The sequence below is a fragment of the Natrix helvetica genome, assembly GCF_964273705.1.
Source record: "Natrix helvetica genome assembly, chromosome: 1".
Lineage (NCBI taxonomy): Eukaryota > Metazoa > Chordata > Lepidosauria > Squamata > Natricidae > Natrix > Natrix helvetica.
The window spans coordinates 19,514,045-19,532,184 of NC_138548.1; the positions used below are offsets into that span (position 1 = coordinate 19,514,045).

At 42.9% G+C, this 18,140-nt stretch overlaps 1 protein-coding gene across 2 annotated transcripts in view; it reads left to right on the top strand.

Moving 5' to 3' along the window:
- ANO8 (anoctamin 8) overlaps positions 1-18,140 on the top strand; it is a 106,611-nt gene that overhangs the window by 61,117 nt on the left and 27,354 nt on the right. For both annotated transcript variants that reach the window (XM_081958347.1, XM_081958346.1), the window contains exons 9-15: positions 785-937; positions 4,029-4,155; positions 6,166-6,221; positions 7,912-7,986; positions 10,210-10,956; positions 12,215-12,406; positions 14,210-14,341. In XM_081958347.1, the coding sequence (XP_081814473.1) occupies positions 785-937; positions 4,029-4,155; positions 6,166-6,221; positions 7,912-7,986; positions 10,210-10,956; positions 12,215-12,406; positions 14,210-14,341 (1,482 nt within the window). The remainder of the gene's footprint in view (positions 1-784; positions 938-4,028; positions 4,156-6,165; positions 6,222-7,911; positions 7,987-10,209; positions 10,957-12,214; positions 12,407-14,209; positions 14,342-18,140) is intronic.

An 18,140-nucleotide genomic window follows, 5' to 3' on the forward strand; every position in this document is an offset into this window, starting at 1 on the left:
TGGTCCGGTAACAAGCCTAGGGACAGTCCCCAAAGAATCCCCCAAGAGTCCCCCAAGTCTTGGCGATGTCAACCTTGTCATCTGAAACCAGGCTTAATAGCAGTGACTGTGAGAGGGATCTTGGAGTCTTAGTGGACAACCAATTAAACATTAGCCAGCAGTGTGCAGTGGCAGCCAAAAAAGCCAACACAATCCTAAATTGCATTAACAGAGGGATACAATCAAGATCAAAGGAAGTACTAATACCACTCTATAAAGCCCTAGTAAGACCACACCTAGAGCACTGCATCCAGTTTTGGTCACCACACTATAAAAAAGATGCTGAGACTCTAGAAAGAGGGCAGAGAAGAGCAACCAGGATGATTAGGGGACTGGAGGCTAAAAACATACAATGCAGGAACTGGGCGTGGCTAGTCTAGTGAAGAGAAGGACCAGGGGAGACATGATAGCAGTGTTCCAATATCTGGGGGGCTGCCATAGAAAGGAAGGGGTCAAGCTATTTTCCAAAGCACCTGAAGGAGGAATAATGGATGAAAACTGACCAAGGAAAGATTCAACCTAGAAATAAGGAGAAATTTTCTGACAGTGAGAACAATCAACCCATGGAACAGAAGTTGCCTTCGGAAGTTGTGGGAGTTTCATCACTAGAAGCTTTCAAGAAGAGATTGGACTGCTATCTTGTCAGAAATGGTGTAGCATCTGCTTGGGTGGGCAGGTTGGACTAGATGACCTACAAGGTCCCTTCCAACTCTGTAATCTGTATCTGTATCTCCTTCTTTTGCAGGGTGTGAAGCGCATCAGCCCAGTGACTAACACGGAAGAGTTCTACTATCCGCCTTGGAAGCGGTTGCTCTTCCAGTGTTTAGTGAGCTTGCCCATTTGTATCTTCTGCCTCTCCTTTGTCTTCCTTACCATGCTGGGCTGCTTCGAATTGCAGGTGAGGTGTTCCTGGCATTGTGGGTAGATAGGGTCCACAATCCAGTCCAAGGGCCTTTTCTTATTTCCTGCTTTCATCAGAAGTTCTGGCTGTTCATCACGCAAGATTGGCCTTATCTTGCCCCAGCCTACATTTAGGCAAGAAAAACAAAATGCACAGGTACAGTATAGGTGGTACCTTCCTCAATAGTAGTAACTGTGAGAGGGATCTTGGAGTCCTCGTGGACAACCATTTAAATATGAGCCAGCAGTGTGCAGCAGCTGCCAAAAAAGCCAACACAGTTCTAGGCTGCATCAACAGAGGGATAGAATCAAGATCACGTGAAGTGTGAATACCACTTTATAATGCCTTGGTAAGGCCACACTTGGAATACCGCATTCAGTTTTGGTCGCCACGATGTAGAAAAGATGTGGAGACTCTAGAAAGAGTGCAGAGAAGAGCAACAAAGATGATTAGGGGACTGGAGACTAAAACATATGAAGAACGGTTGCAGGAACTGGGTATGTCTAGTTTAATTAAAAGAAGGACTAGGGGAGACATGATAGCAGTGTTCCAATATCTCAGGGGTTGCCACAAAGAAGAGGGAGTCAAACTATTCTCCAAGGCACCTGATAGAACAAGAATGGGTGGAAACTAATCAAGGAGAGAAGCAACTTAGAACTGAGGAGAAATTTTCTGACAGTTAGAACAATTAATCAGTGGAACAGCTTGCCTCCAGAAGTTGTGAATGCCCCAACACTGGAAGTCTTTAAGAAGATGTTGGATAGCCATTTGTCTGAAACGGTATAGGGTTTCCTGCCTAGGCAGGGGGTTGGACTAGAAGACCTCCAAGGTGCCTTCCAACTCTGCTATTGTATTGTAAGATTTAAGCAGTGTCATACTGACCCTTTAATGCTCTGAAAAGAAAAGGGATACTTCAGCTATCTCAGAGCCATGGTGTGTAACTTTTATTATGCTTCCTGCACTTTCAGGGAGAATGTATCCATTTTATATCTGAATAATTCAGTTTAATTATTCAGTCACTGTTAATAGTCTTGGGGGGTGGGCATCATATGGAGGAGGGTGAGAGATAATGCCATTGGCTGTTTATCAGCCAATCATCTTCCTCAGAATATTCTCCCAAACACTACTATAAATGACGATAGTGCATTTTATTAGCTGGCCAAGGCTGCAATATGAATTTAGATTATATATCATTATTTGTCCACGATATTGTATCAGCACTGTATAGCAAGGGCTAAAATATTCCATGCAAAGCAGACTGACAAACAAGAGTAGTAGAATATTTAATTCCTTTTAGCTTAGCTGCGGTACTTCCCTTTTTTGAGCTGGCTAGGGAATTCTGGGAGTTGAAGTCCATGAATTTTAAAGGTGCCAAGGTTGAGAAACACTGCTCTAAAGGATCCCTAAAGGTGCAATTCACGCCATTCATTTGCAGTGGTTCAGGTCTGGCCTGCACAGCTCAGGAAAAGCAGTAAGTAGTGAGCTGTTTCTGGGAAGTGAGAGGAACTGAAGCTAGGAGCTGCACCCATTCTTTGGAGCAGCCCCTTTTGACATTCGACTTGCCTCCATCCTGCTGTCATTTAGGAAAACACTTAAAACTGAGCTCTTTTGTGGAGCATTTCTAGATTGATCTGATATCATCTGAGTTAATTAGATTACTAATTGGATGGCAGGATTAATTTGGTGGATATGTGTTAGTAATTGATGTTATTGATTGATGCTGATTGACTTATATGATTACTTTATCGCAGATGTTATTTTTTATACGGCTTAGGCCCATGGCTTAGGCCCAGGGTACCTGCGAGACCACCTACTGCCACCAGTAGCCTCCCACCGTCCAGTGCAATCCCACAGAGTTGGCCTCCTCAGGGTGCCGTCAGCCAGACAGTGTCGGCTGGTGACCCCCAGGGGGAGAGCCTTCTCTGTAGGAGCGCCTTCCCTCTGGAATGAGCTGCCCCCGGAGCTTTGCATAATCCCCGACCTCTGGTCCTTCCGACGTGCCCTAAAAAGTTGGCTTTTCCAGCAAGCCGGCCTGGCCTGTTAATTTTATCCAATTTTTAAAATGTTAGTGTTATATTAATTCGGTTTGTTTCTTGGATTGTTTCTAATTTTCTTTTAAGTTTTGTAATATGTGTTTTTTAATGCTGTACACCGCCCTGAGTCCTTTGGGAGAAGGGCGGCATATAAATCCAATAAAACAAACAAACAAAACAATATACAGTTTAATGGCAATATTTTAAATGTGTTTTGTTCACCAACTAAGAATCGTGATTGAAATAGAGAAATGTAAATTGAATGGATGGATGGATGGATAAAGGATAGGATAGGATAGGAAAAGATAGGAATGGAATGGAATGGAATAGAATAGAAGGATGATACAGACAGACAGAAATAATCAACAACTGGGACCAGAATTTCTGTTGCTAAATAAGTCTCACTCAATTTTATCACTGTTTTTGCAATGGTGGTTAAGTGAATCCCTGCAGTTATTAAGTGAATCAGATGATTGTTAAATGAATCCAACTGTCCCCATTGACTTTGCTTATTTGAAGCTAGCTGGGGAGTTCATAAATAGAGACGACGTGGGCCTGAGATGCTGTAATCATCATAGCTACATGCTGGTTGCCAAGCACTTGAATGTTCATCACGTCATTCTATACAATACAATACAATACAATACAATACAATACAATACAATACAATACAATACAATACAATACAATAGCAGAGTTGGAAGGGACCTTGGAGGTCTTCTAGTCCAACCCCCTGCCTAGGCAGGAAACCCTATACCGTTTCAGACAAATAGCTATCCAACATCTTAAAGACTTCCAGTGTTGGGGCATTCACAATTCTATGTTGGTTGTAAGTCAAGGACTATCTTTGGAGTGCTTTGTTGATAGTCAAATGAATTATTGTTTTTGTTTTTTTTAGAAAATGTTGAAATGCTTAAATTCACAGAACAGAAATAATTGAGCAATGGGAATTGGTAGCAATAAGGAACCCTCTGCCTTTATCAAACGGCATTTGTATTGATCAGTTGTGATGTAATCCTGGCTCTCCAATCTGCTTCCTCCTCCTCCTCGACCAGGAATTTGTGCTGAGCATCAAGGAGCTGCCACGCCTGGTTCGCTTCTTGCCCAAAATCATGCTGGCCGTCATCGTCACCGTCTGTGATGAAATCTACAGAAAAATTGCCTGCTGGCTAAATGATATGGGTAAATATCCACCTTGCATACCTTCCGATCCAAAGAAAACTAAGCTAAATGGAACCTTAAATGGACCCGAGGAAACTTTTTGATTGTGTCCAACGCAAGAGATGGCACAAAATCTGGGAATTTCCAGAAGGAGTCCAGATCAATATTTCTTAACTAGGCAGCTTTAAGATGTATGAACTTCAGCCCCCGGAATTCCTCAGCAAGGAATGCTGGTTGTGGATTTCTGGGAGTTGAAGTCCACACATCTTAAAGTTGCTAAGGTTGAGGAACACTGGTCTAGATGCTACGCAACTTTCCTCCCTAAATCAGGGAAAGGCACACAAGAGAAAGAAGAGCAGAGAAAGGGGACAATGCAGCTAGCTGAGTGCTGTGAACCAAGGATGCTGAGCATTCTAGCAGTGCTTACTAAAAATCTTAAGATTGGAGCAACCTTATAAGTGGGATTAGGAACCAAAATAAAACAAGGTATTGCAATGTTAGTATCTCCTTTCTCTTCCCATAACTATCTATCCCTCCCTCTCTCTCTCTCTCTCAGATAGCCCTCGACCTCTGACCACAATTGAGCCCAAAATTTATGTTGCTAAGTGAAATATTTGTTAAGTGAGTTTTCCCCATTTTACGAACTTTCTTGTTAAGTGAATCGCCACAGTTGTCAGATTAGTCAAACTGTTAAGTAAATCTGGCTTCCCTATTGATCCCCCTTGGTCATAAAAGGTGATCACATGACTTTGGGACACCGTGACTGTCACAAATAAGAGTCAGTTGCCAAGCGTCTGAATTTTGATCACATGATATAAAGATTCTGCAATGGTCTTAAATTTGAAAATTGGCCCCGTCATTTTTTTTCAGTCCTATTGTAACTAAACAGTCACTAATTGAACTGTTGTAAGTCAAGGACTACATATATATATATATATATATATATATATATGTATATATATATATATGCTGGTTTTGTTGTATTCGGGTCTTTTCCCGTGTAAGGTTGAGACAATCTCAACCTTACACGGGAAAAGACCCGAATACAACAAAACTTGGTTTTAGGGCAAGGGTCTCCAAACTTGGCAACTTTAAGACTTGTGGACTTCAACTCCCAGAATTTGGCACATTTGGGGACCCCTGTTTTAGGGATATAGCTGTAGGAATATAGCTGTTTTCAACAGTTTGATTGCCATGCCAAACTTACAATAGCCAATGAAGATAATAAGTGCTTTGAAAATCTGTTTCTTGTGGTGGGGGAGAAGTGGAATTTTTGTTTCTGGCTTGGTAGAGCTCATGTTCTTTGATAGAATGGTGAGACTTCAGTTATGAAAGATAGAGAAGGATTGCAAATGATCCCTGAAGCTAAGGCTAAACTGGAAAGGACCCTCACTTTATGCATTTCTTCTGAGCTTCTCAAAGGCACTTGCCTGGTGTAAGATACGGTACTGGATGAGCCCACTTGGATCTCATCTGGCAAGCTTGACCCATACCTGTCAAGGGTCACTCTTGTGCCACCATGAAATGCCAAGTGTTAGAGAATCAGACTTTTAAGACGCCATTGCTTAGACAGCAGATACTGGCCCATATCAAATTCTCAGCCATAAGATGGTTACTCCTCAGAGAATCTTTTCCAGGATTGCCAGTACATTGTTGACACATGGTACCCAAAGAGGTTTGTTTATCAAATTTATAGGCCCGTGATGGCGAACCTGTGACACTCATGCCAAGGTGGCATGCAGAGCCCTCTCTGTGGGCATGTGTACCGTCACCAGATGCTCTTCCGGGTTCCGTCACGCACATACGCACCGGCCAGTTGCTCTCTTTCAGGTTCCGGTGCTTGGGCGCGTGCTCCAGTTTCAGCAATTGGTGCTGAATAGGTCAACCATCACTATTATAGGCTGTCCATCTTACCACAGTGAACTCTGCTTAGGTTCACTGCTGCCACTGAGAAATCAGTTTATTCGGGTTCTAGAAAAGACCCCTCCAAACTGCCACGTTTTACCTCCTCCTCATTCCTTTTCCTTGCAGAAAACTATCGCTTGCAGAGTGCCTACGAAAAACACCTCATCATCAAAATGGTCTTGGTAAGTTGAGCCTTTTTGAAGGCTTCTGTTCCAATTCTAAAAGTAGGACACAGTCTCAAAAATCCCGCAGGATGAGCTTCTCCAGACAGGAGTCTCTTCCTTTTGATGGCTTCGGTTTTCTTTGGTGAGCCTTGGCAAGAAGGTCCCTCAGTTGGCAAGATTAGAGGTAATCTTCAACTTAAAACTGGTTGCTTAGGGACCAATTGAAGGTCTGATGGAACTATCCTGAAGATACACTATATTGTCAAAAGTATTCGCTCACCCATCCAAATAATCAGAATCAGGTGTTCCAATCCCTTCCATGGCCACAGGTGTATAAAAATCAAGTCCCTAGGCATGCAGACTGTTTTTACAAACATTTGTGAAAGAATGGGTCGCTCTCAGGAGCTCAGTGAATTCCAGCGTGGAACTGTGATAGGATGCCACCTGTGCAACAAATCCAGTTGTGACATTTCCTCGCTCCTAAATATTCCACAGTCCACTGTCAGCTGTATTATAAGAGCATGCAAGTGTTTGGGAACGACAGCAACTCAGCCACGAAGTGGTAGGCCACGTAAACTCGTCCAACATCAGTGTGTGACCTCACAAATGCGCTTCTGGAAGAATGCTCAAAAATTCCCATCAACACACTCCTGAACCTTGTGGACAGCCTTCCCAGAAGAGTTGAAGCTGTTATAGCTGCAAAGGGTGGACCGACGTCATATTGAACCCTATGGATTAGGAATGGGATGTCACTTACAGTACGTTCATATGCGAGTAAAGTCAGGTGAGCAAATACTTTTGGCAAGATAGTGTATCTATGACTCAGATTTGAAGTTCTGATGATCAGCCTCCTTTAGGCTCACATGTCCAGAATTCAAGTGCTTGGCAGATGGTCCCAAATCTGGCAGTTTGCAGCCTATTTTGCAAAAAAAAACCGGCGCTTACCTCTGTTTTTTGGCAAAACTAGGCCATAACAAACCAAGCGTTCCCTTAATGACCACTGTGTTTGCTTAATGGCCACCATGTTCACTTAAGGACTGCTGCCAAAAAGTTCATAAAATCATATGACCAACTCACTTTACAACTGTCACGTTGTAACTCCATTACAGTCACGACTCAGGGACTACCTGCAATGCTGCTATTTAATGCTGCTAATCATACTTATCCACCAAAAGTTTGATGGTGATGCGGTGTGCAAAAATGTACACTTTTTCTTCCTTTATTTGGACTGTTTATTCTCAATGAACTTTCGTCTTGTTTTGATTTTAGCAGGGCTATTTTTGTTCAATGATTCAGCAACAGCCTCATGATAAATTGCCCAAAGCTAGAGATAAAACAATGAGACAGTCTTAATCTTGTCCCAAAGGTGCTTCTTAATCTTGTCCAAGAAGCTTCTTCAGCTCTGAGAGGATAGTAGAGAATGGAAGCATTTATACTCCTTGCAGATAGCTGGTCATTTGCTTTCTTTTTTGACCAGGTGTCTGAAAGGAGTATAAATCCTTTCATTCCCCACCATCCACTCGGAGCTTCTAGGATGAGAAGCGAAACATCTTCAAAGAAAACCGAGAAAGTCCATTTGCCTCCTGAAAAAAGCATCTTTGGGACAACCGTGAACTGGATGACTGAGAATCTCCATAGACATTTAGTCTTAGTCTTGTTACATCAACTCTCTCTCTTATGGCTTTCTGTTTCTCTCTTCTCCAAACAGTTTCAATTTGTAAATTCATACCTAAGTCTTTTCTACATTGGATTCTACCTCAAAGACATGGACCGCCTCAAGGAGGTATGGCATTTGTGAGTTTGGAAGGAGACAGCCAAGGGAAAATGGGAAAGGGGTAAATTGCACTGGGCTCTATTACAACCAGAAACAGTGTTGGTTCAGATAAATGTACCATTTTCATTAGGATATGTTTAGGTCCAAAAATGTTCCCGGGGTATTCAAAAAAGTTGCACCTCAGAAAGCCAAGGACTATCAGCCACTTTGAATCCATTCCTAACATGGTTTTCTTTCTTCCTTCCTTTTTTTATGGGTTCTTTTAATTTTTCATGGTTTTTATTCTCTCTCTCTGTCTGTCTCTCTGTCTTGTCCGTATTGCCCTCCACAGCTCCTGCTCATCTTTTCTCTCTTCCAAAGCCTTGTGCGTCAGCTTAAAGACGCGGTCCTTCCCTCCATCACTCTCCAACTTCACCTCTATCTCATCTCCTTTAAGAGTTTGCTGAGTTTTTCCTGGCATCTGGGCATCTCCAAAGTAGGATCCTGATGATGGAGGGAGTATGGAAGGGTGGGGGTGAGGAGGAATAAGCAGGCTGCAGAACCTCAGATTTAATCCCATTTATTTTATCCAATGCATTGTAAGAAGACTTGCTTTCCCATTTATTTTATCCAATGCATTGTAAGAAGACTTGCTTTCCCATGATCCCCCAAAAAAGAGAAGTTTGCTGTTACAGCTCTGAGCAAGATTTACTTAAAAGGTAAAGGCAAAGATTCCCCTCGCACATATGTGTTAGTTGTTCCCGACTCTAGGGGGTGGTGCTATATCTCCGTTTCAAAGCCGAAGAGCCAGCACTGTCTGAAGACGTCTCTGTGGTCATGTGGCCAGCATGACTAAATGCTGAAGGTGCACGGAACACTGTTACCTTCCCGCCAAGGGTGGCCTCTATTTTTCTATTTGCATTTTTACATGCTTTCGAGCTGCTAGGTTGGCAGAAGCTGGGACAGGTAATGGGAGCTCACTCCGTTATGGGGCGCTAGGGATTCAAACTGTTGGACTGCCGACCTTTCTGATCGACAAGCTCAGCCTCTTAGCCACTGAGCCACCCTGTTAACATTTACTTAGGAGTGGCCAACAATGATGAAACTGGCATGGGGGCGGAAAAGGTTTTCAGAATTGAAAGCAAACAGGAGTTTTGAAGTAATTGGGTGCTCACAAGACACATTGCCTTCAATTCTTTCAAAAAACTCTGATTTTGGGCAGGATGGCGTGGTTGTTCTCCTTTGCAGAGAAATAGGATACTGGGGAAAACGGGTTTGGTTGAAAGAGTAGCACCTCTGCAGGGATGTCAAACTGGCGCCCTATGGGCCTGATGCGTCACACACGGGTCACGCCCACCCCAGCTCTGGGAAGGGGAAAACGTGATTTGTCACATGACTGCAACATGACTGCACGAGCGTGACACCTGTGCTCTAGAGTATCTTTTTGCCTTCCATCCAAAGTGCTGCTTCATCCTAAGACTTAAACAGCCTTCGAAGTGAAATCACATATAGCAAGCTACAGTCTTATGACCACTTTCTGATAGCAGAAGCTTAGTTGATTTCCAAACAATCAGAATTAAGATCAGGATTGCAGGGTATAATAATACAGTTTGGCAAGAAAGATAATTCCTAAATTTGCACACAACTGCATGCTTAATATTAGATTAATTTTGACTTTCTAAAGACAGGTTAGTTTCAACTAAATTTCTATTCTACAACTTCCATCTAATTCCTGCTATTTAAGTTCTTGCTTTATTTTTTATTATATCCAGGTAGTGCGGACTTAGGACTTTAGCCTCAGATCATTATCTAAGAGGGTGCCCCAAAGAAAAGGGGGTCAATCTATTGTCCAAAGTACCTGAAGGCAGGACAAGAAGCAATGGTGGAACCAACCTAGAACTAAGGAGAAATTTCCTGACAGTTAGAACAATTAATCAGTAGCATGAATTGCCTACAGAAGTTGTGAATGCTCCAATAATGGAGGTTTTCAAAAAGAGATTGGATGACCATTTGTCTGGAATGGCATAGGGTCCCCTGCCTGAGCAGACCTCCAAGGTCCCTCCCAATTCTGTTATTCTGTAAGATAAAGAGAGGGAAGGAAAGAGGTGCCAAGGGCATTCAGACTTGTAAGACTCTGTTACCATAACCTCATGATAAAACTAGCATTGACTTGCATGACTTTTGCTTCCTAGTCTTGTCTGTGCTGAAGGGCTAATACCAGGATATTTTGCTCTTCCTTCCTGCCTCTTTCAGATGCTGGCTACACTCCTCATTACCCGCCAGTTCTTGCAGAATATTAAGGAAGTCTCTCAGCCACACTTATACAGCAAGTTCAAGCGCGGTGACTTCAGTATGCAAAACCTTCGGGAGGTGACCCACACCTTCTTCCGCCTGCTTACCCAGAAGTACACATTCACCACTTCGTGCGGCACCAACCCTCGGCATCCCAGGCACGATGACTCGCCAGAGGTCCATGAGGCCCCCGAGGGGGCCGTCAAGGGGGAGAAGAAATGCCTCAACGGGGGCTGCGGTGTGCCTGAAGAAGAGGACGAGGAGAAGAAGGAATCAGACTCAGAAGACGAGAGTATCATTGACTGTGGGCTGAAGCTGAAAAAAGTGAGCTTCATTGAAAAAGCTGAACGCAAGACGGGCAATCCCAGTTTAGAGGATATGAGTTTCTTGGAAGAAGGTAGTCCCACCATGGTGGAGAAAGGGATGGACCCCTCCTCTGTCTTTGAGCTGTGCGAGGATGATGATGAGAGCGATGAAGCCTCAGATAGTCCGTTTAAGGCCCTACCGGAAGTTAAGGAGCCAGCTGTTACCATGCGGGCTCGGAGGCCACGGGTAGGCAAGAACCTCACAGAAGACGAGGAAGAAGAAGAAGAGGAGGGGTATGAGAATCGAAGACATGCGAGGTCCTCATGGATCGATCCCCCAGAGGAGAACTACATCACGCAGCTTGCCCAAGCCGAAGTGGAGAGCTGCATGAAAAAATATGAGGTAAGATCCAGATGTGCTCCTCTGACTAGGCAAGCAGGCTATTACTGTGTTTCCCTGAAAATAAGACCCGGTCATATATATTTTTCCCACCAAAAAAGGCACCAGGTCTTATTTTCAGGGGATGCCTTCCACTGACTCGCGGCGACAGCCCCGCCCAGCAGGAGTCCGCTGCCGGCCCACTTCTTCTGCAGCTGCTTGTCGCCGCTCATGCACGTCGCCCCCAGTCTCCATTTTGCCATCAGAGTCCTTCAGGAAAAGCCTGTACAGCCGATAACAGAGCTCCAGATCAATCGGGACCAGGGCTGGGTTCCGGCTGGCTTTACTGCCGGTTTGCTCGTGTGCGCGCATGCGCAGTTCAATTAAAATTGTTTTGTGCATGCACACAATTTAAAAACAAGATGGCACCACTGATGCTGCCAACTGGAGAACTGGTTCGGGGACGTGGCAGGCCTGGGTTGCTGCCGGTTCCAGCGACCCACACCGCCATACCATTCCCGGTTCGGCTGAAACGGGCCCAACCGGTAGGAACCCACCTCTGATCTGAACTTTGTTTCTCAGCTTCAGAGGCCTTTCCTGAAGGACTTCTGACGGCAAAGCAAGGGGGTAGGGGGCGCATCAATCCGGACCTCATTTCTCAGCTTCAGAGTCTTTCCTGAAGGCCTCTGACAGCGAAAACGTAGGCCGAGGGCGATGTGCACAAGCAGCAAGAAGCAGATGCAGAAGAAGTGGGCTGGCAAGGCAAGGCAGGTGTTGAGGTGTGCAAGGCCTGGCTGCCTCACAGGGCAACTCCACCCCCCCATCCCCACCCTAGCTTAATTTTTACCCATGTGCCTCACCCCACCCCGTGCAACCCAGAGTGGACGAGGTCTTAACTAGGGCTTATTTTGGAGGTAAAGCACACGTGTAAAAATCAAGCTAGGGCTTATTTTTTCAGGACAGGTCTTGATTTTCAAGAAAACACGGTGTGTTTATTGTATGTGATTGTTGATTGATTATTTAATTAATTGGTATTTGGACCTTTCTTTAAAAACCTATTCCTCCCAAAAGACAGTGAGTTCTGAAAGTGACTCATGTTTTCTATCTTTGGAGCTTCTTCCTGCCGAAGAAAACAATGCCACTTTTATCCCAAAGTGCTAAACTTTGGGATAAAGGAAGTTTAGAAAAGAGCAAATGAATGAAGTGCTGCATGGGCTTTGTAGTTCTCTCTTGCGCATGGACACACTAGACATCCCAACATTTCGATCCTGTCTCAACCCAGGACACTTTTCAAGATTACCAGGAGATGTTCATCCAATTTGGCTACATGGTCCTTTTCTCGTCGGCTTTTCCCTTGGCTGCCATGTGTGCCCTCATCAACAATATCATTGAAATCCGGAGCGATGCCTTCAAGTTGTGTACGGGGCTCCAACGGCCCTTCGGGCAGCGGGTGGAAAGCATTGGAGAGTGGCAGGTAAGCCTCGTTTTTCCACCTGGTTGCAATTAACCAGTGGAAGGGCCTGTCTTCGGAGGTGGTGGGGGCTCCATCGCTGGAGGCTTTTTGGGAAGAAATTGGACAGTCCTTTGTCTGGAATAGTATAAGATTTCCTGCTTCAGCAGTGGATTGGACTAGAAGACCTGCAAGGTCCCTTCCAATAGTTTTTTTTTGTTTTTTTGTAAAAGGTTTTTTATTTTTATTCTCTTATATATAGTTACAGGTATACGTTCACATAGTTATTGTTCTTATTTATCTTTATCACTTTTACATGTTTGTTTTTCCATTTAAAAAGTTAAGATATACATCCCGGATTGCTTTTCTTACCATCCCATACACCACCCTATTTTTAATTTTCTTTTCACCCTCCCTTCATTCTCTACTTTCTTCCTTCCTCTTCTCCTTTCCTTTTCCTACTTCCCTTACCTCTCCCCTACTCCTCTCTTCCTCTTTCCCCTCCTACCCTCCCTCCTTTTCTTTCTATCCCTTCCCCCCTTCCTCTCCTTTCCTCTTTCTTCCTTCTCTCTTCTTTCCTCTCTTCTCCTCTCCTACTTTCTTCCTTTTCTGTTGTTGTACTTATCTCTTTTCAGCTCCGAACTGGTGTGTTTTCGGGATGGTATTCCCACAAACCCTGTTATAATTTTATACTTATCCTTTCCTATTCCCTTTTCTTCATTATCATCTCCTAACAAGGTCCCTTCCAGTTCTATTGTTCTTTTCTGCTCTGTTCCAACTTTCATGAAGGCAATAGTCCCTCCCTTCTGGGCCATGGACAAACTGATACAGGTAGTCCTCCATTTACGACCATTCATTTAGCAACAATTTGAAGTTAAAATGGTGGTCACACTGCACCATGGCAGCCCCCCTCCCCATGGTAACATGATTCGGAGGCTTGGCAACCAGCTATATTAATGACAACTGCAGGGTTTTTTTTTTTAAAGCATATGGCGTCCATAGCCAGAAAAGTCTACTATGCTTTTTAACACAGAGTAGTTCTGGCAACTTTATTAGTTCACACATGCATGCTATTCCACGTTGCATCACAGGGGGCAAACTAGCTTTGCACCAACTGCCTAGCGGTGTTTGGAACTGCAGTGTCCCGGGCTCTCATGATCACCATCTCTCATCTTTCCAACTGGTTTCCAATAAGCAAGTCAATGGGGAAATCTGGATTCCCTTAACGGCTGCTTAATCCGCTTAACAACACTGGCAAAAAGTCATGACACTCGTGTGCGGTCACATAATGATTCACTTAATGACATTACCTAGCAACAAGAGTTCTAATCCGAATTGTTGTGTAAATGGAGGTCTACCTGTATTCTGAGGTAAATTAGGAAAGCTCTGTTTACTTACCTGAAAGCCATTGATTGACAGCTCACTGCTCCTCTTCCACAAATGAATGTTATTTTTCCTCCCTTTTGGTTAGTTTTTTTCTATTGATTAGCTCTTGGGTCATATCAAAAGGCAGAGTCCCAGGCACAAATTATTATTAAAATCTGATTAAAAAATAATAATTTAAAATGGAACTGGATACAATTGGTGAAAATCCTTGGCTTGTAGCCGTTGCCGTATCATGTGGCAGTGAGTCCCGCATATTGTATGAAGGACATGTCCTTTCGCCTGTCATTCTGGGGGTTCCCTCAGGCTTGTTTTTGTTATGCTGTACATTATACAGTTTTTCTTTCCCAGTTGCTAAAAGAAGAGAATGATTCTTCTCAAGTCAGTTCCTGAAAGAGTTTCATTTTTTTTTTTAAGTAAAGGCCCTTTTCTCTACCTCTGCAGAAAGTGATGGAAGCCATGGGGGTCCTGGCCATTGTGGTGAACTGTTACCTGATTGGCCAGTGCGGGCAGCTGCAGCGTCTTTTTCCATGGCTGAGTCCAGAAGGTGCTATAATCTCTGTGGTGGTGCTAGAGGTAAGAGTGTGATCGTCTTCTTCTTCTTCTTCTTTTTTCCTCTATGGCAGTGTTTCTCAACCTTGGCAGTTTGAAGATGTGTGGACTTCAACTCCCAGAATTCCCCAGCCAGTAACGCTGGCTGGGGAATTCTGGGAGTTGAAGTCCACACATCTTCAAACTGCCAAGGTTGAGAAACACTGCTCTATGGGCAGTCCTTGAATTACAACCATTCATTCAGTGACCGTTGGACGTTACAACAGCACCGAAAAAGTGCCGTTCTTCACACTTGCGACATTGTAGCATCCCCACGGTCGCATAATTAAAATTTGGACGCTTGGCAACTGACTCATATTTATGACGGGTTGCAGACAGAGTCCCCCGGGGATCGTGTGATCACCTTTTGCGACCTTCTGACAAGTCATTTGGGAAGCCAGATTCACTTAACAACCATTAACTTAACAACTGCAGTGATTCACTTAACAATTGCGGCAAGAGAGATAATAAACTAAGGCAAAACTCACTTAACAAAGGTCCCGCTCGGCAGTGGAAATTTTGAGCTCAATTGCGGTCGTAAGTCAAGAACGACCTGTATTATTTCTTTGGTGGACTTGCCAAACTTTCTTTTCTGTATATTTCATATTCATCCAACTACTGAGAAAGAACAGAGGACAATTAGAAGGTGTGCTGATACTTAACACCGCGATTACAGTGCAGGGTTTTTGTTTTATTGTTTTTAATTGTTGTTTTCAGAGTGGTATTCAGCTGGTCCGGACCGCTTCTGTCAAACCGGTAGCGGAAATTTTGAGTAGTTTGGAGAACCGGCAAATACCACCTCTGGCTGGCCGCGCCCTCCCGCCATTTCCTGTCCTATATTCCCTTGTTTTTTAGCTCAGCTGATTCATGCGCCAGAGCAGATTGCCATGCCTCAGCTGAGTGAAACAACAGCTCAGCTCACCACCGCTTACACCGAGAGTGGTCTTTGAGTGCTGCGCGTGCGTACAAAGCACTCTCTCATAGAACCAGTAGGAAAAGATTTGGAATCCCACAGCTGATTGTTTTATTTATTGGTAGTTTATTATGGTTGTGGTAAGCCGCTCAGAAGTGCGTAAGGTGGGCAGCTGTATAACTCTTTTAAATAAATATGTTGCTGGATTAAAGCCAGGAATAACGGTCGCCCTCATTTTATTCAGCTTAACGCTCAAGATTGTACGCTCCAGACTTCGACAATACATACAACAAAAACCATTAGATGAAAATGCTGCATTCAGAATTGGGAAGGACACCCAGGAGGGAGACAGTGCATTCTTGAGAAGAAAGAGGCAACTTCAGTGGTGGGATCCGGCCGGTTTAACAACTGGTTCAGTGATTGTGTGTTGCGCGTGCGAGCTTCGCGCACACACATGCCTGACGCATGCTGTGCATGCATGCACAATTTCCCCACAATTTCCCTTCAACGTTACTGCTTGGGGAGTAACACAGCTGAGGCGCGGCAGAGCGGAGCTAATCAGCTGAGAGGATATAGATAAGTAAAGCACAAGGGCAGGCGGGCCCACCTGATCGTCAGAGCGAACCAGTTCGCTCTCAACTGATCGTCGGAACTATCGGTTTGCCCAAACCGGCTGAATCCCACCCCTGGGCAACTTGCTTAATGGTTAGATTGATATCAGACCTTAAAGCAAGAATGTCGATTGGTTGCAAGGTTTTTGTGCATTCTTTCCATAGTCATCACTTGCAATTTATACGAATCACATAATATCAAATCGAATATGTTTGTATACATTATCATTATACCTCATTTGTTTGACTATCACTATTATTCCTTCATTTTAAAGGAGATAGACTAACTATTGGGTTCATTTATATTATAACAATTCATTGCATTCGTTATATTCAGTATCATTCTATTATTCTTGCATTGATAACATTCTCTAGTATCTTTCATTTCCATATTTTTTAACCATTAATAAAATAAATCCCATATCTTATAAAATTGTTTATCTTCTTGTTCTCTAATTCCAAATATCAATTTACTCATTTCAGGACATTCCATTATTTTATGAATAACTTCCTCCTGCATTGGTATTTTCTCATTTTTTTCCAACCAGGTGTGGATTTTAGTCCAATATTCCTCATCGTAGTCTTAACTTACAATTTATATAGAATCTCATATTATCAATCTAATATATATGTATAACATTATTATCATTATTAAACATTTATTTGACTTTAACTATTATTACTTCCTTTTATGTGAAATATTCTAAATTTAGAATAAAATTATATTATGGCATTTTATTACATCATCCTAAAACCATCCAGTAATATTACCTCTTTATATTGTATTTTACATGAAATTGTTTATCTTTGGTTACAAAACTTTTGTGCGTCCTCCCCATAGTCCTCACTTACAATTTATATAAAATTTCATATTATCAATCGTGTGTGCTGATAAATAAATAAAGGGAGACTAGTATGGATCCATTTCAAGCTATTTAGCTCTCATCATAATCATCTGTAATGTCACTTCCTTTTCTTTTCCATGCTGCAACATTCCTCCAGATAGTAAACACTGCCACTATATAGAATAAAGCTTTTTTATTAAGTTCCAAACAAATTCACTGCAATCTTCTCTCTTTCAAGTCAAGGCTTTCTTTTCACTCCAGTCCAGCTACTGATAGTACCCCAGAGGAGCACCTGTATAAACAATCTGTGCTCCTCCCGCTATCATTTTCAATAAACAAACTCAAAGGCCTTGAAATGTAGATCAAATGTTTAAAGAAAGAAAAGAAAAACAATGTTTCCAAGCCTCTAAGTGGCAGTGTTACTTCTTTTCTTCTACTTTTACTTCCCTCTTTATATTCCAGGCTTAAGGAGAAAAAGAAAAGTTCTTAAAGAGAAAATGCAATAGAACGTTGAAAAAAGAAAATGAAAAATAAGTCTTAATCGATAGGTATTAAAAAAAGAAAAATAGAAGAAGAAGAAAAAAAACCAGTCCGGTTTAAAAAGTAAGACGCGTTTGTAAAAATTCTATCAATAAAAGTATTAAAAAGAAAAAAAAATAACACACTAAGTTTGACTCAGGCTTAATCTCGCCACTTAACCTCCTCTGTCTTCAATTTTAACTTTACTTTTGATCTTTTGGGGTGTTCTCTTCTCTAACAATAAAATTTATCTCACCAATTCTACACACTTTCTCTCCCGCTTTGCTTCCATTCTGGAGCTGTCCCAACTTTCAGCAGCTTCAATGGCTGCTTCTCTGTGGCCAGAAAAAAAGGGCTTCTCCTGGATCTTGCTGTGTCCCTGGGATCGTCAGGATGTGCTCTTCTCTATCACCGTCTCTACAGGACGGTTTAGGTCCAAAAGGACCGCCCAAAGGCAGAGATATTGATGGCAATCCTGGAGCTCCAAGATCACACGTCGTATCGTCACAATGTCAGCCCCACCTCCAAGAATGACACATGGCAGGCAGTTCTTCCAAGCTGAGTTCTTTATTGTTCCACACCTATAGAGAAAAAAATCATCTTGCCAGACTGACTCCACTATCTGTACCTGCAATATACTCTGTGAGCCACAGGTAGTCCTCGACTGTACGACCACAATTGAGCCCGAAATTTATGTTGCTAAATGAGACATTAAGTGAGTTTTGCCCCATTTTATGACCTTTCTTGCGACAGTTGTTGAGTGAATCACTGCAATTGTTGAGTTACGAAGACGGCTGATCAATGAATATGGCTTCCCCATTGACTTTGCATGTCAGAAGGTCATCATATAACCCCGGGACATTGCAATAATTATAAATATGAATCAGTTGCCATGT